A 22931-nucleotide genomic window follows, 5' to 3' on the forward strand; every position below is an offset into this window, starting at 1 on the left:
GGACAAAAGATGAAAATTAGCCTTTTGGCTAACTCTGGCATATTTACTGAAATGTTTATTAACATGCAATAATAAAGAAATTATTGAAAGAGAACCATCAGAGTTCAAGCAGTCGAGCTACAAACATCCTGTAGAATCTGACTCCAGGTCTTTCCTTTCACATTTCAAAACCTTCAAGGACTCCAGCTCCTGGAGTTTGAAGTCGTTTCCAGGCTGGAAGTAGAACTGTTTTTGGCAAACTTACATCTCTTACCTCCACCAAGTATTTTTTACATTCACTTGACAAGTCTGAATAAATGTTGTATTTAATTATTTTATTTTTTTTAACCAGAAAGAATGTTAAGTTAAATCCTTGATGTATAAATCTCTTCCTATTCTTATTTTTTATATTCTAAGTGCTTATTTATGTATCTACTCTTATATTGTTTTATTTGCTTTAACACCACAATTTACCAGTTTGGGATCAATAAAGTAATTCTATTCTAACACCTGAAAACCTTTGACCTGTTTCTGTCTGAGCGTTTGGGAGCGAGGAAGCAGACTAAGAATGGCCTTAAAGATGTAGCAGTGTGTGAGCCTACAGGTCACCAGAGCACGTCGTCCAACCAGAGAGAGCGACTCCACGGTTTATCATGAAGCTCCAGGACACGTGGCGTACGGAGACACTGAACAGCGGCGTGCTTGTACGGCCTGTTCTCCCAAAGCAGCGGCCCCCTGCAGTTCCTGGAGTGTCCACTAGAGGTTGGCTGCAGAAGCACAGGAAGTCACATACACACCTGTATCGCTGCAGTGCATTTCATTGGTTTTGGCGTTTGTGTAGTGTGTTTGTGTCTCTGGATTTGTTGGGGTTGTTTCTGAATATGATACACGTTTGTCTTTTCTAGAAGTTGTCAGGAGTTTGTTCAATGTGTGAAAAACAACGTTTAAAGCAGCAACAACAGGAAACGGACCAGAACGTTATTGAATTAATGAAAACATGCATTGTGCAAAACTTCTATAAATATCTCCAGGTGACTCGTTCAGGTGTGTAACCCCGCCCCCTTAACCACCCCCCCCCCCCCCCCACACACACACACACACACACACACACACACACACACACAGATCTGTGATAAGATCTGTGTCAGACACTGTTCTGCTGAGTGCTCCACATAAAGACCACGGCTAAAAATAGACCCTTGTCACACACACACACACACACACACACACACACACACGGAGTGGGGAGTTTACTGTTGTTTCTCTTCTTCCTGGTGTCACCTGTTCGGGAAACCCCCGCCTGATGACATCACACAGGTGTAGCCTTGCTGAAGGTAGAGTTTACAAAAAGTCCAAACAGTGACAGAATCTCCATTTTTTTTCTCCGTTTTTAAAGAAACACTTTGGTTTAATTATAAGCCTGGAAACAGAAAACACACACACACACACACACACACACACACACACACACACACACACACACACACACACACACACACACTGGGTTAAGTGAGAAACCTGAAACCTTCCTACACCAGTGAAATTAGGTCTCATCTCGTCTCCTCGTGGCTTCTGCAGATTGCTGCACCAGATCTACAATTCTACAATTCACTTCAGACGCTTTTATCCAGCAATGTACATTAGAGCCAGTTTAAGATGTAGATATGGCATGGCCTCCATGATTGGGGGGGGGGGGGGGGTGGGGTTGCATTGGAGTGATAACATTACACAGAGAGAAGATGCACCTCTGAAAAAATTGTTGTCTCCAACAACAAACAGCACACAAAAAAAAATAAAACTACTCAACTCACGAAAACACAACAACACAACTAAAACACAACTTAATGGCTGCTTTGCTTGAAATGATAAGTCAATGTTAAAAAAATAAATAATAATAATAATAATTCTTTAGAAGAATTACTTCAGGCTAAAACTCTGGATTAAAGCAACAAACTACTTCATTGAGAAAGTCGCCCTGGCTGCATCATTATGTTCATCAACATACGACACAAACTAAGCCACAACTTGCTGTCTGCTTTGAATAAACAACAAGCAGGAAAAGTAAATCTTCAAAAGAAAAGATAAATTTTCCTCAAAAGAAAAGATAATTTTTCCTGAAAAGAAATCTCTTTTAGGATTAAAAATTCGGATTAGTGTGTATTAACAGTGCAATAAAGCTGGCCTCACACAGGGCACCAATCATGTTGGGGTTTATCAAGAAAAATTGGGTTATATTATTAATAATTATATTTACTTATTTATTAATATAAATAACAATGTTATTAAACTATGTTTAATTGACTGCGTGAAATCTGTACACAAAGCCCTCGCACCCAGTCTATATCACAATGCAAAAACACCAGTAATCACAAACAACTGCTCTCTTAAATTATAACAGAATTTATTTAAACAAAGCAACATCAATCCAAAATCAATGAACTTAATCAAACAAAAAACTATTACAAACTAATCTAGAGGATGGAGGTACAGAGGATGGAGGTACAGAGGATGGAGGTACAGAGGATGGAGGTGCAGAGAATGGAGGTGCAGAGGATGGAGGTGCAGAGGATGGAGGTACAGAGGATGGAGGTGCAGAGAATGGAGGTGCAGAGGATGGAGGTGCAGAGGATGGAGGTACAGAGGATGGAGGTACAGAGGGGACTACTTTGTGTGGTGGAAGGTTATTTCTTCTTCGATCATCAGAGGTAACACTGCACTAACGTGTTTACTTATTGTTTACGCGAGTGTGACGTTCCCATGACAACAGAGAATCATGATGTGAAATGAAAAGTCAAACATCCACATAAGGGAATTATATTCGTGTGGTGTATTCAGAAACAGGTCGACGGGTTCAGACGGCTCGGAGTAACCCACGTTAGAGATCCTAAAGGGCAAGATGACTCAACACACCCACCCACACAGACACACACACACACACACACACACACACACACACACACACACACACACACACACACACACACACACACACACACACACACACACACACAAACACACACACATCCTCTCTGAACATTAAGCGTCCAGTAGAGCAGAGAGAAGGCCGGAGTTATTTCCTGTTCTCATGTTGTTGTCAGAGCCTTGTTTACAGTGACGGGATGGCCGACTCCTCCCCTTGTGTATTTCATGCTGGTGCTCAAGAGCGCCATCTGCTGGATCAAAAAGTTGCTCATTCTGCAATTAAAATCAAAGTTCAGAACGCCCGGTGAATGATGCCCTGTGCGTTTCTGCTCTTAGTAAACATTTAGATGCATCTCCTCGTTTAGGACCCTTCAAAGGCTCCTTAGAGAAGACTGCAGCCTGACTTTATTTTAGGGCACAGGAGAAGGACCCTTCTCATGTTTCCTCCTCTACAGTGACTCTAAAAAGTGTTTTTATTGTTTGAGCTCTCTGCACACATGCTTCTTCACTCCGAGGTCATCATCACTCGATGTTCGTCTGGATGAAGGGCAGCGTGAGCGGAGAGGATGGTCGACCAGGTGTTTACTCAAAAAGAACAAAAACCTCTCCAATCACTGTCACTGAATATCGTCTCCAGACAGAAAACACCAGAACTTGATTGAAAGCCTTCTCCTCTAAAGTGACTCAAACACACCAACCAGTCTGCTGATCTCACACACCTCTTATACCTGGTTACACCGCGCCCACCTGTCAATCAAGTCAGCTACACGCCTCATTGTGAATAACTCTTATCCTTCATCAAATCAAAACTGATGAGTCATCAAAACATTCACCCCCCCGTACAGTGTGTGTCCATCGAGACATGAGCTAATCACACCTATTTGGTTTTTTGAACCAGGCTGTAAACATGTTCGTCTCTGCTGTAAAAACAGGCTTTTTAGAATGGGTGTGTATGTGACTTCCTGAGCTTCTGCAGCCAGCCTCTACTGGACACTCCAGGAACTGCAGGATTTTACACTTCTCAAATCCTTCACAATAATTGGCTGTTTGCCAGATGTGTGACTTGTGTTGAAATGCAGCATTCAGTGTGTTACAGCAGCAGCTCTCAGTTTTCAGCGTGCAGATTGCAGAACTGTGACTTTGGACGTTCAGATTTGTTTGATTGGTGCAGGCAGAAATAATAATGTAATACATGTTGTTTTTAAAATCAGTTCCTTAACCTCCAGACGACACAAGAAGAGAAACAAGAGCCGAGGTAGAAATTCAAACTGATCTTTATTCTCAAATGAATCTCAGCAGCCGGAGTGTGAACGCCATATTCAACATGTAAAATAAAAAACGCCATAAAGATGGCAACCCGATCAACACCTGAGGCCTCGCCGCTCAGTAGTTCAAATAAATACTTCAATCAGTCCTCATAAATACCTTAGGGGTTCAAATTTAAATAAATAAATATTTATTTATTGAATAAATAAATCAATAAATAAAAGTAGCAAAGCTGGTGATAAATGTGGTAAAAAGCACGTTGTGTAGAAAACTGGACGGCGTCGTTAGGCGGCTGTGGCACGTTCTGAGGCGTTCTGAGGCACGACGCAGAAGTCCTGCAGGTAGGTGAACAGGATGTCGATCTCCCCCACAGCTTTGATGATTCCTCGCCCGCCCTCCATCTGAAACCGACAGAGAGAGAGGTTAGAAACACACAGCTGTCGGGGGGTGGGGGGGAGGGGGGTGTTGTTGTTTTCAAACTGACCTTCTTGAGCTTCTTGACGAACTCCACGGCGTGATGATGGTCGTGATAGTGAGTCACATTCTGAAGAGACAAACGGGGGCGCAGGTTAGCATATCTGTGTGTGTGTGTGTGTGTGTGTGTGTGTGTGTGTGTGTGTGTGTGTGTGTGTGTGTGTGTGTGTGTGGGGCGCTTCCTCCACTCTGAAACTCAACGTGTCATAAAAGCGCTTCAGAGCCATTTGTTAAAACCAGGCTAGCTGTTTCCCTTTGTTTCAAGTCTTTATGCTAAGCTAAGCTAACGGTCTACTCACACAGCCTTGGTTCTGCAGGTCCAGGCTGACCCGGCTCAGGTCCGTCTCCAGCTGGTTCATGCGGGGGTGAGCGTTTTGGTGGTGACGCAGGATGTTGTTCAGGTAGAAGTCCAGGATGTTGGCGTGGAGGCAGCAGATCTTCAGGTGGTCCTGGGGGGAGGGGAGGGGGGTCAGCATATTGTTTTCAAAGGCTCTGCTAACGGTTGAGACTTTCAGTGCACGAGGAGCGTGACGGACTCTCACCTCGTTAGTGTTGACACGTGGAATCAGTCTGACGCTGGAGTCGTCCTCCGTCTGTAAACTCTGAGCCTGAAGAAGAACGACATGATTAACTTCAAACATCCGCACGAAGCCCGTCTGAACTTCTGCTGGACTCAAAGACCTGAACGTCTCACTCCAGGTGAAGTTTAAACCCTGAACGATGTTTTCACACAAACAGCGCTCGTTAAACAAAAAAAAAAGACGCAACCTCGAGGTCAGAAACAAGTCTGCTTTAAGCCCCGCCTTCTTTCTGTGGAGGAACATGTGAAGGTCATGTTGGAGTGTTTTTCTGATCGCTGAGAATACGGTTCAAATAATGTCTCTCATCAAAGCTTTAACGTCCTCGTGCAGCGACCACGAGGACACGACCTGATGTTTCACAGCACGTCACTTCATCGACTGATTTATTCAAAAACACAAGGTTACAAAAGAAGAACGTGTTTTATGACTAATCTAAAGTCTTCACTGTGGTGAGTGAAAACGATATTAAAGAACGCTCTCGTTGTTTCTGCTGCACGCCGTGACGGGCGATGAACACGTTCTCTTCTCTTTTTAAAAAAAGATGACTCACATGTTGGGCCACTTTGTGGACCATGTCGTACGTCTCTGGGCTGTGCAGCGGCGGGCTGAGCGCCTTGCTGACGGGGTGCGCCACGGCCTGCTCAGCCCAGCCAATCAGAAGCAGTGGCAGGAGAAGCAGCATCACGGCAGTGGCGGGACGCAGGAAGGAGGCGAGTGAGGCGGAGAAGGTCTTCATGGTTTCTGGTGGACGAGTGACGTTAATCTGTTGAGGTTCAGGAGATGTGACCTGCAGGAGAGAGACGAGAAGTTTAGAAGCTTAAAAAAACAAACAAGAATCAAAATGTTTGAAAGAATCTGTTTGTTTGTCATCACCTGTCAGAGGACGCTGCTGTGAAGACCTCACTGCGCCCGTCTCTTTATACACATCAACCCTCCGCCCCCTCCACACAGAATATAGGACAGGTAACCATCCAAAAAACCCCAAGACACACACACACACACACACACACACACACACACACACACACACACACACACTTATACAGGTCAGTGCTGAGTTTTTGCAACCTGTGTTTACTGTCACTCACATGAAGAGGAAATGAAGTGTCAGTCAAAGTGTGACGACGACGATTAATAATATTTGCTCAAAAAGCATTTAAATTGTTTACTTCTCCAGTGATGTCATTTCCTCTTTCCTAGTACTGTGTGTGTGTGTGTGTGTGTGTGTGTGTGTGTGTGTGTGTGTGTGTGTGTGTGTGTGTGTGTGTCAAACTGGAAGTTCTCGTTTGTTGCATTAACTTCCCTCTGTAAAAAAAACAACAGAACCTGTAACGAGCAGCAGATAAAGTCTGGAAACAGGAAATAGATTTTAGACCCTTTAATGACATCATGAGTTTTACAGTGAGCTTCATGGTCATGAACAAGTTATTAACGTACATCGCCATCAATCTCAGTCTTTATTTACAAAATCCATCTGATAACAAAAGTTACCTAAAGATAAATTAAAACCAATATGGAAAACTTCATTAATAAGTCTTGTCCCCCGTCTGTTCCTGCAGGGGGCGCTGGAGTCCCATCGATGGCGGTCTCCATGCTGGAAATGCTGTCTCAGTCTAACTTTCAGTCAACCTAACGACAGGCTGAGAGCTGGAGCTGAGGCGGGTTTTAAACCTCCTGACAAACCGTTACACCGCGCCCACCTGTCAATCAGGTCAGCTACACGCCTTATTGTGAATAACTCTTATCCTTCATCAAATCAAAACTGATGAGTCATCAAAACATTCACCCCCCGTACAGTGTGTGTCCATCCAGACATGAGCTAATCACACCTATTTGGTTTTTTGAACCAGGCTGTAAACATGTTCATCTCTGCTGTAAAAACAGGCTTTTTAGAATGGGTGTGTATGTGACTTCCTGTGCCTCTGCAGCCAGCCTCTAGTGGACACTCCAGGAACTGCAGGATTGTACACTTCTTAAATCCTTCACAATAATTGGCTGTTTGGGTTAGGGTTAGGGTTAGAAAGGGTTAATAAATGCGTGAACACAAACTACAGGCCACCCCTGCACAAGTCATAGCCCCAGCTGGGCCCCCTAATCCAAAAAGTCTGCCCCCCCTGTTTACAGTGCTATGAAATCAACCTATTGTTGCTTTTAAACTGAATCCAGAAGGATTATGTAACAGGATCGGCTCCAACGTATCACAGAATGAAAAGGGGCCCAGAATAGATCCCATAACAGAGCGGGACACTCAAAGCGTCCGCTCCGTCTCCATTACTCAAACAATAATAAAGTATTAATATCGGCCCGTGTGAGGCCATCCAAACGCCCACTCTGCCGTCTGATTGGTGCAAACACAGAAAAGCCCAGTTTCCTCTCTTTTGATTCTTTTCACTGCCGTATTTTCCACCCATGGTTTTTCCTGTTTGGGTTTTCCTTGTGTGATGTGGAGGATCGAGTGGCCCAGGTGGGTTGTTGTCCATATTGTGCTCGGTGCGTTAATCCCTGAGACTAAAGGCTCCTCCCACCGAGACGCTGACATAACAAAACCTTCTTACTAACCACACCATGTCATCAGAATCCACTCACTCGTCCCGTCTTGGTTTAACCTGACCCTGTTTTTCAGTCTGCAGCAGCACTTTCTAAACTCACTCACACACTCATTTATTGATTTGTTTGTGTAAAGTCATCAAATCAGGTGTGACATCACCGCCATGAGTCATGACAGCGTGGACAGTGGAACACGAGAGTTCACAAAGAAGAGGGAAATAACCGAAGAAGAGCTGAGCCCAGCCGCTGGAAGTTTGGACAGAAGTCCAAGAAAAGATTTCATAACGACGCTGAGAGGAAGATTTCCATCAGACAAAGACTCTGGGAAGTTTTTATCACCTCAATTAAAAAACAAGAAAGAAAAGATGTCATTATGAAGCGTAACTCGAGCTGAACAGGGTTTGTTCAGGGGGACTCCAGCGCCCCCTGCAGGAACACATAATGTCACTCAGGCTTCAAACATGAATATCTCTAGAGGCCACGCCCACTCTGTGTGCTTTGTTTGTTCTGCCCTTTGCATCCTGATGGGGGAAATTCACAGCTCAGCGGTTCATACATGACCGACCGTGTATTTAAATGTTTACACAGCATACAGGGTCACCTGTGGTCAGGTGATCTGAGACGACAGGTGGTCTCCGTGTGTGACGTCAGCTCGCTCGTGTGTATTTAAAGTCAGAAGTGTCTGGATTAGTTAAAACATGAAAAACTTTATCAGGAAACAAACTGGACCCCGGGTATCTTCTGACTGATGGTAAACATTTTGATTTCTGCTGACATGAAACACAAAGCGGTTCTTGTTTTGATCTTGTAACTCAGTGAAGCTCAGACTGTGTTTGAAGATTTCATTTATTAAACAGCAACATTACAGATGTTACAGGTAAAGAGCTCATAACAAACAAACAAAGATCTCATCTCATCAGATTTACAGCAGCACAGACCATCAGATTACAGCACGATTACATCATGGGAGGAAGTCGTGTGTGATGACAACAACCCCGAGAGACAAGTAATAAGTGGACTGTAGTCATGGCGACTGGCGGCAAGATGCAACCCGTACAGGTGAGCCGGACACCTGAAACACGTCTGACAGTTTCAATCTGACCTCTGACCTCTCACTGAAGAACAGACGACATATGTTGTCTCTTCAGACGTTTGTTTTTCTACACAAAGCTTTAGAATCACACATTTAACCTGCAGCTCCAGAGGTCACATGAGGTCACATTAGGTCACCCGAGGTCACGAGGTCACATGAGGTCGCATGAGGTCACGTGAGGTCGCATGAGGTCACATGAGGTCACATAAGGTGGTGCGTTCCTTCGCCGGGCACGATAACTTAGTAACATCGTGATGAGTCATGATTTCAGATCTTGCCGTGTAAGCATGATGAGATAATGGAGGATCTGTTCTGAGTCTCCTCATGTGATGACCTTTAACCTCCTTCAGTCTTAACGGAACTCAAACAATCTTTCAAAATAAATACACAAAATTAAACCTTCACGAGCTGCAGAATAGAAACGATCATCAGTGATTTAAATAACTCTATAAAAAAACATCATTCTGACTAATCATGGTACAACAGTGATGGACTAACACGATTGTTTCCATGGTAACAGCTGTGATCTGGTCAGGAGGTCAGAGGTCATCTCTTCCCCCAGAAGTTCTCCCGTCTCTTCTGAGCGCGCTCCAACACGGCCGACGCCATGGAGCAGGAGGCAGCAGAGCGCCACGACATCACAGACAGCCGGTCGTCTAGGAAACGGGAGGATGATTTTAATTTTATTTTTAATAAATTGATGACAAAAGATTTTAGTTTTTAAAATAAGTACCTTCATCTGAGCAGCAGCCTCCACCTGAACACGGGCGCTCTCTGAACCTTGAACCCAGCTCACCTGAGTACGCACAGGTGAGAGAGTAATAATCAGACACAGGTGAGGACAGACACACAGGTGAGGTCAGACACACAGGTGAGGACAGACACACAGGTGAGGTGAGGTCAGACACACAGGTGAGGACAGACACACAGGTGAGGTCAGACACACAGGTGAGGTCAGACACACAGGTGAGGACAGACACACAGGTGAGGTGAGGTCAGACACACAGGTGAGGACAGACACACAGGTGAGGACAGACACAGGTGAGGTCAGACACACAGGTGAGGTGAGGTCAGACACACAGGTGAGGACAGACACACAGGTGAGGGCAGACACACAGGTGAGGACAGACACACAGGTGAGGGCAGACACACAGGTGAGGACAGACACAGGTGAGGGCAGACACACAGGTGAGGACAGACACAGGTGAGGGCAGACACACAGGTGAGGACAGACACACAGGTGAGGGCAGACACACAGGTGAGGACAGACACAGGTGAGGGCAGACACACAGGTGAGGGCAGACACACAGGTGAGGGCAGACACACAGGTGAGGACAGACACACAGGTGAGGACAGACACACAGGTGAGGACAGACACACAGGTGAGGACAGACACAGGTGAGGGCAGACACACAGGTGAGGACAGACACAGGTGAGGGCAGACACACAGGTGAGGGCAGACACTCAGGTGAGGACAGACACAGGTGAGGGCAGACACACAGGTGAGGACAGACACAGGTGAGGGCAGACACACAGGTGAGGGCAGACACACAGGTGAGGGCAGACACACAGGTGAGGACAGACACAGGTGAGGGCAGACACACAGGTGAGGACAGACACACAGGTGAGGACAGACACACAGGTGAGGACAGACACAGGTGAGGGCAGACACACAGGTGAGGGCAGACACACAGGTGAGGGCAGACACACAGGTGAGGGCAGACACAGGTGAGAGAACTGATCAGTGATCATCAAAAAACAAAGTAAATATTTTTTGTTGTTGAACTCACCGTTGTGTTGAAAGTCTGGATGTCTCAGGGTGCCATGGATACCGTGCATAGGGGGCGGGACTAGAGGGGGCGGGGCTGCAGAGGATACTGGTGTTAGCTTTGATTTGATTGGTTTAGAGGGAGGACTGGCAGCTGGTCTGTGCTCAGGGGAGGGACCCAATGAAGCATGGTGGGAGGGGCTATTCTCTGACCACACCTCCTTTGGTTTGTCCAGCACGCTGACTGCAGTCTCCGCCCCCGCTGCCATGGAAACAGCTGAAACAGACCTCTATACACCAATGACATCAAAGTTATGAAATCAAATACCATGATTTATGATTTAACTTATTTTACCAAACTAAGAAGAAAGTGAATCACCTGTTTGTGGGGAGATGATCCATCGGCGCCTTTCACTTTCCCCACCAGAAGAGCGCCACCTAGAGGACAAACAAAGACTGGAGGTCAACAGTGGTGCTTGTTTTCCTCCTTGTTGTACAAATGGTCTTAATGGTCTTAATGGTCTTAACGAAGACACTTTGTGTGTTACCTGTGGAGGGAGTGGTGAGGTCATGGTGAGTCCTCTGAACAGGAAGCAGCTTCAGCCTGGGAGTCGGTAACCGTCCCTCCTCTCTACACACACACACACACACACACACACACACACACACACACACACACACACACACACACACACACACACACACACACACACACACACACACACACACACACACACACACACACACACACACACACACACACACACACACACACACACACACACACACACATGAACAAACACACACACCTGTTTGATGTTGGACTGATCTGTGGAGATGAACTTACTCGTCAGCGTCCTCCTCCTCTTCTTCTCTCCAGGCCGTGCGTCTCTCAGCAGCAGGACTCGGGGGTGTGTGTGCTTCTGTTTGTGTGTTTTTGTTTGTGTGTTGTGTTTCTCCTGAACCCACAACAGAAGATCTTTTACTGGAGTTACTGGAGCAACTGAAACACCAGAGACAGACACTCAGGATTCAGCGTTCACATGATGTGTTTTCCCTCTGAGCGCTCAGTCTCTCACCTGATCAGGTCCAGAGCCTCCACACGGGACGAGCCGCAATTGTCTGCATCAGGGTGGGACTCAGACATCGGGCAGGGGGGACTGGGCGGGTCACTATTAGAGTCTGTGGTGGTGTCTGTCGGCTCCCACAGAGCGGTGTGTTCGGACCGCAGCTGGCTCAGGTGATCTCTGGAGAAATGAGCTCCCCAGGCTCGCTGACGGTACGACAAAGCCTTCTGCCTCAACTCAGTCACCTGAAGAGTAAACACAGGGAGGAAATCTTTAAGACCAAACAGAGACAGACAGAAAGTCTCATGAGGAATCATGTTAGAGGTGAAACTAAGGAAGGTCTCATATCCTCCTCCTCTTCTTCAGTGTAAATAAGTCTCAGAGCTCCTCTCCAACATGTGTGTGAAGTTTCTTGTTCTAAATCCACTCTGATCCTGTATTTGATCATGTCTATAAACCCCTCTATTTCAGCCCTGCTCAGAACAGGCTGTTTCTGTGTCTGTACCTTTAAATATGTAAATGAGCTGTGTCTGACCACGCCCCCTCTCTGGAAGGTCTTGGGTGTACTCAGTGCTTTCTCTCTCCATGTCCTATTGTTTACGGTGAGAAGGCTGACTCAGAGGGCAGAACAAACACCTAGCTGTGGGAGTGTCACCCACCTGGGGGAGGGGCTACTGCCCTTTGTGATGTCATGAAGGGAGAATCTCCAAACAGCCTGTTTGAGCACACATTTTCTGAATTAGACATTAAAGGCAATGTGCTATGTTGAAGTGCTGGCTGCTCTGACAACAATTCATCGATTTTAGGAAGTTATGAATCAATTTAAACTCTCAGAAGATAAGAATCTAAATCGATTTTTTGCACATCTTCTACGCTTCATTCTTCAAGGACTCAAAATAAATCTGTAAGTCCAAAGTCAGGTTTTAAATCTGCACACTGAGAACTGTAACGCAGCCTGAATGTTTCAGAGTTATGAGAAGTGTTCTTCAAAGGTAGGTCAGATTTATCAACCAATCATTAAACTATCCTTCTGTTGAATCAGCGTTGATGTTTTTTTTGATTGTTGTAGATTCTGGTAAATCCGGCGGTAACCTGGCCCTGACCCTGACCCGGGGCGGAGCCTAACCCGGATAACCCCTGCTCTGTTCTGCAGAGCTAACCTCAGGCCTGCAGAGATCCTGACGCTGCAGCTCCGTCCTCTGACTGTCAGTAAAGCTGAGTGTTTCCTCTGACGTCAGCTGACAGCCCCCCCCACCACCGACCACAAACTGAATCTCTTTACAAATCCTCAACAGAGACTGAAAGTTAACCAACACGCTCCAGACCAACAGTCGACCTGTGTACATGTTTTATCATCAGTCAATCAAACTTTATTTGGAAAGCACTTTTCATACAACAAATGTTTCCCAAAGTGCTTTACATCAACATGACCCCCTCCCCCACCCCTCCCCCACAATCCAAGGTCAAAATAACTAAGAACAGGAACTGAGGAAACATTTATTCTAAATGAGGAAACACGGGAGGTTGTAATAAAACCAGATGAAATGAGATTCAGTTAAAAGCTCTACTTTTCAAAAAGTTTCTCGTGGTAAACTGTTAAACAGACGAGGGGGGGGGGGTAATAAAAAGATGCCTCACCGTAGGTTTTAGTTTGGACATTTGGAACAATTAAAAGACCACGACCAGGAGACCTGAGGGCTCTGGTGGGCTCATAAGGGGGTGCACGGCCATCATCTTAAATTCACTTCTAAAACAAACATGTAGTCAGTGCAGAGACGCTGTGATGTGAGATCTCTTTCTGATGTTTTAAAACTTTTTCTCACGTTCTCCAGAACAAAATCCTGAACGTTGTTTCTAAATCTGAAAATAAAAAACGTTGTGGTGAAGGAGTGAATCTGTGCTCCGAGGCTGTTTGGTTAGAGAGAGATTTGTTGGTGTCTTGACATGAAACACACGTTTACAGTTTGTTCAGCTTCTCGTCACTTTTCAGCTCCTGAAGTGTTTTAAAATGTTCTCTGGAGACGCTCACATGTCTCTAACCTGATGAGGGTTGAAGCTTCAGCTTTATTGTTGATCTCTTTGATGTTTTTGCAGATGAACTGATTTCTCTAAAATCAGCAGATTGAAGGTGGAAAATAAAAAAAACTTTTGTCTTGCAGATGCAGCGACGCCCCTCCCCCTCAAAGAAACACTTTCCTTAAGACTGGTGGGAACCTACCTGTGTGTGTGTGTGTGTGTGTGTGTGTGTGTGTGTGTGTGTGTGTGTGTGTGTGTGTGTGTGTATCTATGACTAACACTGACATGTTTCCCTGAAATGAAGCTCTGTGGTTTTCAGTGCTGACTGTCTGTACTCAGGTTTTCCATCAGCAACACACACACACACACACACACACACACACACACACACACACACACACACACACACACACACACACACACACACACACACACACACACACACACACACACACACACACACACACACACACACACACACACACACACACACACACACACACACACACACACACACACACACACACACACACAATGGGCCTTTGGGGGGTTCCTGTTATTTCTGACCATTTTATAAATAATATTATCATTATGATTAAGTTACTGAAACCTAAATTAAATCTGGTCAAGATTTTTTTTATTGCAACAGTGAAACGGGAGGAGTGGTATGTAATGAGATTGGGAGAGGGGGGGTCACATCCTCAGTTCATTTCACCATCTTTTAAATTGTGTTTTCGTTTTTAAATACACATTTGTTTAAGTATATTTTTTTGAGTTAAGGTATTATGTCAAATAATCACAGATCATCTGGATGATGACCCGTCTGCAGACAGCAGAGGAGCAGAGACAAGTAGCTGCAGCTTCATCATGCGTGGTTTAGTTTTAACACTGTTGGGATAAATATGCACCATGAAGAGCATTACTCTTTGAAATGAACTCACCAAGCTGAAAATCAACCTCATTTAGCCTGTGGGTGTCAGCGGAGCCAAAAGAAACAAACAGTCAATCAGCTGACTATCCAGAGCGAGCCACATGAGAGGAGAGATGACTGCTGGAAGTCAGAGACGTCGTGTTTAAGTTCTGATTGTTCAACAGTCGTTTGATGTTTTCATATTTGTAACATTCAGAGAAGATTTGATTTGAATCGTCTTTTTTTTCTTTTGGCGCTAAGAATTCTCTATGCAGGGAACACACACACACACACACACACACACACACACACACACACACACACACACACACACACACACACACACACACACACACACACACACACACACACACACACACACACACACACACACACACACACACACACACACACACACACACAGTTCAATTCCCAAAGAGGACCAAATCTGGAAATTGGTCTGCTAGCTGGAAAGGTACCCCCCCCCCCCCCCCGGCTCATGTGGGCAGCCCCTAACTCTGACATCTCTCCATCACTGCTGCTCCATTTTTTATTTCAGCCTGTGTCTGTCTGTGTGTGTGTGTCTGTGTGTGTGCGTGTGTGTGTCTGTGTCTGTGTCTGTGTCTGTGTCTGTGTCTGTGTGTGTGTGTGTGTGTCTGTGTGTGTGTGTGTGTGTGTGTGTGTGTGTGTGTGTGTGTGTGTGTGTGTGTGTGTGTGTCTGTGTGTGTGTGTGTGTGTCTGTGTCTGTGTGTGTGTCTGTGTCTGTGTGTGTGTGTGTGTGTCTGTGTGTGTGTGTCTGTGTGTGTGCGTGTGTGTGTGTGTGTGTGTGTCTGTGTGTGTGTGTGTGTGTGTGTGTGTCTGTGTCTGTGTGTGTGTGTGTGTGTGTGTGTGTCTGTGTGTGTGTGTGTGTGTGTGTGTGTGTCTGTGTGTGTGTGTGTGTGTGTGTGTAGCATGTGTCTCTAGTCTACAAACCCCCCAATGATGAGAAAAGTCCATCCTCTCCATCTTTTCCCTTCATGACATCACAAAGGGCAGTAGCCCCTCCCACAGCTAGTTGTTTGTTCTGTCCTCTGAGACCCCCTTCAATGTGACCTGTAGCTTCAAACATGAGCTCATTATGAAAGACGTCATGATGCACGTTTAACAAGCAGAGAGCCTGACCTGAGGGGCGTCACCGTCTGAGGCTCCGCCCTCCTCCGGGATCCTGTAGAGAGGAGAACGAAAGCTGGACTCATATTCTGTGAAACTCCTGTCAGACAGACACACACCGTCACACATGTAACAAACATCACACAGAACAAAGACGCACACACACAGAAACACACCTGTGTACCCGAGGAGGAGGGGGCGTGGCATCAGCCTTCACGGGGGAGGGGCGGAGCTTCTTCTCTTCCCTCCTCTTTTTGTTGTTCTGCAGATAAAAACAGCTCAGAGTGAGAGAGCTGTCAGAGGCTGTGTGTGTGTGTGTGTGTGTGTGTGTGTGTGTGTGTGTACCATGTGTGTGTGGAACAGGGGGACCCGCTCATGTTCCAGGTGTTTCCGAAGGCGGGGTCTAGTGGGCGGAGCAACACCCTGGAAGCTGCGCCGGTACTCTGTTTCCACGGTGACAGGATTCTTCTTAAAGGGGGGCACAGACCTGCTGCTGGAGTAAAGCACCTGCGGGGGGTGGGTGTCAAACTTCTGTTGTTACTCTACCTCCCTCTGGTGGACACACTGATGAACTACATGTTGTGTTTGTATTATATCTACAGAACATGTAGTCCAAAGTGCTTCAGGTCAAGACAAACTAAAATCTACTTTCATTTGTTAGAAACCTTCACACAAATGACACTAATAAATATTTAATAAGACAAAACAAAACCTGGCAAAAGGCTTTTGTGAGATATGATGATTAAAACTTGGACCAGACAATAAAGGAGCAGTATGTAACTCTGACCCCTAGTGTTTAAAATGTGTACTGCAGTCTAAATTCTAAACATCATAGAGAGCTGTCTCCCCCCCTCTCTCTAGAGTGGATGCTCACTCAGGTCACCATGTGGTGGACTCTGAAGCTTCAGTGTTTATCCAGCTCTGCATGGGTCTGTAAACCTTTCTGTGTTCTAACCTCTCTCCATTTTTCAAAAGTCAGAAGGAGGACATACTGGCTGCTGCATGTTTCCTTAATGATCAGATAGTGAGGGGAACATTTTGTAGTATTTCGGTGTGTAAGGTGATGGAGTACCTGTTCTGCAGTCAGTAGCGGTGAAGCAGCAGCTGTAGGTTTCTTCCAGCTGAACTGTCTGTGGTACTCTGACCGATGACCTCCTGACCTTTGACCTCCTGACCTCAGCCCTGCCCTCCCCCGCAAAGCCCTCAGGACCTGTGACAGAGTCAGAAGTTAGATTTTAAAAGAGACTCTGAATCAGTTTACAGCTTTTAGTGTTTCGGCTCACCTCGTTGTTCGATGACAGCTGTCCATCAACTGCTGCTGTCAGAGGTTGGCTCTGTTGTGATTGGCTGTCAGGTTTGGGGAGGCGGGGCTGCGCTGAAAAGACATTCACAACGTTACAGCTCAGAATGAAGGGTCCAAATTCAGAGAGACCTTTTAAGCCCTGATGTAGCAACATGATGCAGACTAACCAGGTTTATCAGCAGCTTCTGGGTCCACTGAGGGTTCAGGGTCTGCAGCAGGTCGGGGTCCTGCAGGAGTCTTAGGCTCTGCAGCAGCAGAATCCGGAGGTGCTGAAGGTTTGGGCTGAAGAGAAGACTCCCTCCCGTGGGCGGAACGACTCCTGGAGGCTGCAGAGAGGGAGACATTAAAAGAATATCTTATTAACTATAAAACATAATATCTGACTGACATTTAATTGAAATGATTTGTAAAATAAGAGCTTCATGAAACACAGCTGATACAAACAGAAGACTCCCTACCAGCAGGGGGAGCTGTTGTTTTAAGTGCTTCAGTGGTCAGCTGTGATTGTGGGGGACAGAGGAGAGAGCTGCAGGATTGAGCCAGACCACCTGGCTTCTTCCGCCGCTGGAGACCTGGTTCTCTGCTGATACCTGAGACGAGGACGAGACAAATAACATCTGAGTCTGTCGTTTATAGAATCCAGATCAGATTCTGTTTGACGGACATTTCACACAATCAAGTGTTCAGAAATCATTTTCTAAGGACGCAGACAGCTTAGAGGTCAGGCTGAACCCCATGAGGTCTCTCTCTCTCTCTCTCTCTCTCTCTCTCTCTCTCTCTCTCTCTCTCTCTCTCCTGTGCTGTATACTGTTCAGTAGGCAGATATTTGTTCCTACTTCTTCTGATTCATTCAATAAAGAAGTGATGTCATTTACGTCCCCCGAACGCATTCACCCGTTTTTTTTTGTTTATCTTTATTCAAGAAGAGTAATGCTCATATGCAGTCAGGTAAACAAAAAACAATATCACAATGTAAATCAAGTAAAAGATTAAATAACTAAATAACATACAGTACATAAAGAACAAATGAAAGACAGTAATATACAGAATATAAAATAAACCAATAAAGACACATTTAAATAGAGAAATCATTATTTAAATAGTGACATCATTATTTAAATAGTGAAATCATTATTTAAATAGAGAAATCATTATTTAAATAGTGACATCATTATTTAAATAGAGACATCATTATTTAAATAGAGAAATCATTATTTAAATAGAGAAATCATTATTTAAATAGAGACATCATTATTTAAATAGAGACATCATTATTTAAATAGTGAACTGATTATTTAAATAGAGACATCATTATTTAAATAGTGAACTGATTATTTAAATAGAGACATCATTATTTAAATAGAGACATCATTATTTAAATAGAGACATCATTATTTAAATAGAGACATCATTATTTAAATAGTGAACTGATTATTTAAATAGAGACATCATTATTTAAATAGAGACATCATTATTTAAATAGAGACATCATTATTTAAATAGTGAACTGATTATTTAAATAGAGACATCATTATTTAAATAGTGAACTGATTAATTAAATAGAGAAATCATTATTTAAATAGAGAAATCATTATTTAAATAGTGACATCATTATTTAAATAGAGACATCATTATTTAAATGGTGAACTCATTATTTAAATAGTGACATCATTATTTAAATAGTGAAATCATTATTTAAATAGTGAACTCATTATTTAAATAGAGAAATCATTATTTAAATAGTGACATCATTATTTAAATAGTGACATCATTATTTAAATAGAGACATCATTATTTAAATAGAGACATCATTATTTAAATAGTGAAATCATTATTTAAATAGTGAAATCATTATTTAAATAGTGAACTCATTATTTAAATAGTGACATCATTATTTAAATAGAGAAATCATTATTTAAATAGTGACATCATTATTTAAATAGAGACATCATTATTTAAATAGTGAACTCATTATTTAAATAGTGAACTCATTATTTAAATAGTGAAATCATTATTTAAATAGTGAAATCATTATTTAAATAGAGAAATCATTATTTAAATAGTGACATCATTATTTAAATAGAGAAATCATTATTTAAATAGTGACATCATTATTTAAATAGAGACATCATTATTTAAATAGAGACATCATTATTTAAATAGTGACGTCATTATTTAAATAGTGAACTCATTATTTAAATAGAGAAATCATTATTTAAATAGTGAACTCATTATTTAAATAGTGACATCATTATTTAAATAGTGACATCATTATTTAAATAGTGACATCATTATTTAAATAGAGGGAGAAAGGTTTTATAATAATGCAGATATTTGTTTTATTTTCTGTTGTTAATTTAAAGTAGTGATTTCAGTCGGGACTTTAATTCTAAATTAAAAATGTATTCTATTAATCCACGCTCGTGACGATTTATGTTTAATTTCGCACAGCATTGTGGGTAAAATACAATTCATTTCCTGAAAGCACGCATCCGATCCATACTGCATGAAACCAGGAAGTTAGTATCCATACTGAAATATTCAGTATACTGAGGTGGACCCAAAAGATGACCAATGAATGACCACAAGGGTTCAGTCTACTGAAACTCCTACTGAAAAGTACTGACTACTGAACTGTGGATATTACATTACATTACATTACATTACATTACATTACATTACATTATATAAAGTACTGACTACTGAACTGTGGATATTATATTATATTATTATATTATATTACATTACATTACATTATATTATATTACATTACATTATATTATATTATTATATAAAGTACTGACTACTGAACTGTGGATATTATATTACATTACATTACATTACATTACATTATATTATATTATTATATAAAGTACTGACTACTGAACTGTGGATATTACATTACATTATATTATATTATATTATATTATATTATATTATATTATATTATATTATATTATATTATATTATATTATATTATATTATATTACATTACATTATATTACATTACATTACATTACATTACATTACATTACATTACATTACATTACATTACATTATATTATATTATATTATATTATATTACATTACATTACATTATATTATATTATATTATATTATTATATTACATTACATTACATTATATTATATTATATTATATTATTATATAAAGTACTGACTACTGAACTGTGGATATTATATTACATTACATTACATTATATTATATTATTACATTACATTACATTATATTATATTATATTATATTATTACATTACATTATATTATATTATTATATAAAGTACTGACTACTGAACTGTGGATATTATATTACATTACATTACATTATATTATATTATATTATATTATATTATATTATATTATATTATATTATATTATATTATATTATATTATATTATATTACATTACATTACATTACATTACATTACATTACATTACATTACATTACATTATATTATATTATATTATATTATATTACATTACATTACATTACATTACATTACATTACATTACATTACATTACATTATATTATTACATTATATTATTATATAAAGTACTGACTACTGAACTGTGGATATTATGTTATATTACATTATATTATATTTTATATTATATGATATTATATTTTATATTACATTATATTATATTTGATATTATAATATCTTACATTACATTATTATAGAAAGGGTCAGAGTCTAATCAGTCATTTAAAGTCTCAGGTGAAACTGTTTCCTGTCGTCATCAGCTTCTTACCCAGGTGGGCTGAGCGCAGGCCGGCGCAGGCGCAGCTCTGAGGAGAGACACTTCTGGACCTGTAGCTCTTCTGGTATTCACTCTGACACTGAAACAAACAAACAAACAGAACGTTATTCCCTCTGTCCTCACATTAATATCACATTAATCAGACTTCCTGTAAACAAAGTGTGAAACTGATGATCCGGATTATCAGACTCTGCACTTCCGGTTCTGTCCAGTAAACTGGGAGAGGTTTATTAAACATGTCTGTAACCCAGTAACGACCAGTTTATAACTTATTCAGCTACTGGGACATATAGCTACGTACTTTAGCACCAGTCTGTTGAAGCTAACCTGTGGCTAATGCTAACACCTGTTGATTACCTTGAAGCGGACGGTCATGTCGCTCTCACCGCAGACAAAACACCGCGAGATCTCACTGCTCGGTCATCACGCGATCCCCTGTGTTCGTTAAGCAGCTGGTGTTCGTCGTGGAACCAGTGGAACCAGTGGAACCAGTTAACTGACCTGGTAAGCGATGCTAACCAGCCGCTCCATTCCTCCCCGCAGCTTCAGTCACAGGAACAAGATGCCGCCGTTGTCATGGCAGCTGAGTGTCTTGCGCATGCGTATTCACACAGTTTACCTCTGACGTCACACGTAAGCTGTTCTTTGTTTTTTACGACCTTAGATTTTATTTTATACAAATTAAATTAGTGACCTACATTATTAATTATCTCCTTACGTTTCTAGACATTATGAAACTAAAATAAAAAATAATATTATAAATCATATAAAATGATAAATATGGCGGGTTATAAAATATATTATATTATAATTAATGTTCTATTATTATTACTTTTGCCCCGTGTTAGCTGCTGTAACAAACTAATTTCCTCCAATGGGGGATCAATAACGTTTCCCCTGTCTTAAAAACGTTTACTTTTTGGGGTTTCAGGGCCTCCGTAGTTTCCTTACATGGCAGTTTATGTTAATATCTGCTACATTTAGTCTATAAATCGTTAAAACAATTAATATAGGACAAAATAATCAATCAATACTTGAAAGTGTCTGCTGTTGTATTTCTCTGTGAATGTGTATGATGTAATTTAAGCTATGACCACCAGAGGGCGACATGCCCCTATAATGTAAATATCAGAATAAATCCACGCTGCAGGTTGCTGTTACAAAATTGCACCACTTTTATTCATTTAAGGCTTTTTAGTTTTTACTTTACATTTGGCTTCACCCCCCTCCCCTCCCCTCCCCCTCCCCCTCCTCCTGCTGCTGCTGTGGGTTTCTGTTCTGTTAGAAACCAGTTCAGACCTTTTTCAAATCAGTTTTTAAACTCCTGACAGCTGAAGTGTGACGACTCAGCTGGGACTCTAACCTGACACGTCACTGGCTGAACTGGTTTCTTTTTACATTTCACTGGTCATCATGCCATACGGAGAAAAAGAAGCAGATTCATCTCAGTACTGTAAAAAATCATTTCTTCTTGTCGTGGATGAATTCTTTTTAGTTAGCATTTGGCTGTGGCTGCAGTCATCACTCCACAGACTGATCAATCAAGCACAAACTGTCAGTAGGTCCAGGATGTTTATAGCCTAGCTTAGCATACAGACTGGAAGCAGAGGGAAACTGCTAGCTCTATTAAAAGTGACAAATATGCCAATATTCAACGACCAGAATCTACTGTGAATGTTAAGGCGTCTGATCGTTCCAACAAAGTGCTCGTCAGATTGTCGGACTGCGGTGGAAACCAAAACGCTCGACACATTTCAGAAGACTTTTCGATCCTTGGCAAAGCTTCATGGCTTTTTGTCTGTGTGATTAACGTTGCAGCTCGCAGTGATGATCCCAACCACAGCCTCCTTTTCTGTGGAGGCCAATCACAGGTCAGTCTGCAGCCGTGACTAGTTCACATCAACCGTTCAGCAAAAGACGTCCTATAGAAACTGTTTACAGATCTACGGACGACTGTATCTCCTCCATTCACAGTTATTCACACTTTGCACCTTGAGTGTCATACATGACACTTAATGATGTTAAAAAGAGATGCAACAAATAATTTCCTCGTCTTTTAAATCTTTTCTCCATTA

At 42.2% G+C, this 22931-nt stretch overlaps 2 protein-coding genes across 3 annotated transcripts; both read right to left on the reverse strand.

Annotated features, from left to right (window-relative positions):
* Positions 1 to 4157: 4157 nt before the first annotated feature.
* On the reverse strand, positions 4158 to 6070 carry il22 (interleukin 22). Its single transcript, XM_020660040.3, has 5 exons — positions 5773 to 6070; positions 5184 to 5249; positions 4941 to 5090; positions 4652 to 4711; positions 4158 to 4568 (listed from the first exon to the last, which is right to left on the reverse strand). Exons 1-5 carry the CDS (start codon positions 5956 to 5958, stop codon positions 4452 to 4454), a joined length of 579 nt encoding a protein of 192 aa, XP_020515696.1. The 5' UTR covers positions 5959 to 6070; the 3' UTR covers positions 4158 to 4451.
* Positions 6071 to 8597: 2527 nt separating this feature from the next.
* On the reverse strand, positions 8598 to 21466 carry mdm1 (Mdm1 nuclear protein). 2 transcript variants are annotated; one of them, XM_020660038.3, is made up of 16 exons: positions 21214 to 21466; positions 20848 to 20935; positions 17534 to 17665; positions 17243 to 17401; positions 17056 to 17147; positions 16845 to 16982; positions 16118 to 16279; positions 15949 to 16034; positions 15785 to 15872; positions 11710 to 11942; positions 11478 to 11633; positions 11179 to 11261; positions 11010 to 11068; positions 10653 to 10920; positions 9596 to 9658; positions 8598 to 9518 (listed from the first exon to the last, which is right to left on the reverse strand). In XM_020660038.3, exons 1-16 carry the CDS (start codon positions 21229 to 21231, stop codon positions 9409 to 9411), a joined length of 1935 nt encoding a protein of 644 aa, XP_020515694.2. In that variant the 5' UTR covers positions 21232 to 21466; the 3' UTR covers positions 8598 to 9408. The 2 variants fall into 2 exon arrangements, with proteins under 2 accessions (XP_020515694.2, XP_020515695.2); XM_020660039.3 differs by having other exon boundaries at positions 15785 to 15827; positions 21214 to 21460.
* Positions 21467 to 22931: the final 1465 nt, after the last annotated feature.

The sequence above is a fragment of the Labrus bergylta genome, chromosome 23 (genome assembly GCF_963930695.1).
Source record: "Labrus bergylta chromosome 23, fLabBer1.1, whole genome shotgun sequence".
NCBI lineage: Eukaryota > Metazoa > Chordata > Actinopteri > Labriformes > Labridae > Labrus > Labrus bergylta.

What these genes read in the sequence shown, in the direction of transcription:
- il22 (XM_020660040.3), bottom strand. Translation starts at nt 5,958, where the DNA reads ATGAAGACCTTCTCCGCCTCACTCGCCTCCTTCCTGCGTCCCGCCACT. An exon ending in CACGTGTCAACACTAACGAG is followed by an intron (nt 5,091 to 5,183) that starts GTGAGAGTCCGT and finishes CCCTCCCCCCAG; the next exon opens with GACCACCTGAAGATCTGCTG. An exon ending in TCGTCAAGAAGCTCAAGAAG is followed by an intron (nt 4,569 to 4,651) that starts GTCAGTTTGAAA and finishes TGTCGGTTTCAG; the next exon opens with ATGGAGGGCGGGCGAGGAAT.
- mdm1 (XM_020660038.3), bottom strand. An exon ending in AGAAGCTGCTGATAAACCTG is followed by an intron (nt 17,148 to 17,242) that starts GTTAGTCTGCAT and finishes ATGTCTTTTCAG; the next exon opens with CGCAGCCCCGCCTCCCCAAA. An exon ending in CCTCCTCCTCGGGTACACAG is followed by an intron (nt 15,873 to 15,948) that starts GTGTGTTTCTGT and finishes TCTGTCTGACAG; the next exon opens with GAGTTTCACAGAATATGAGT.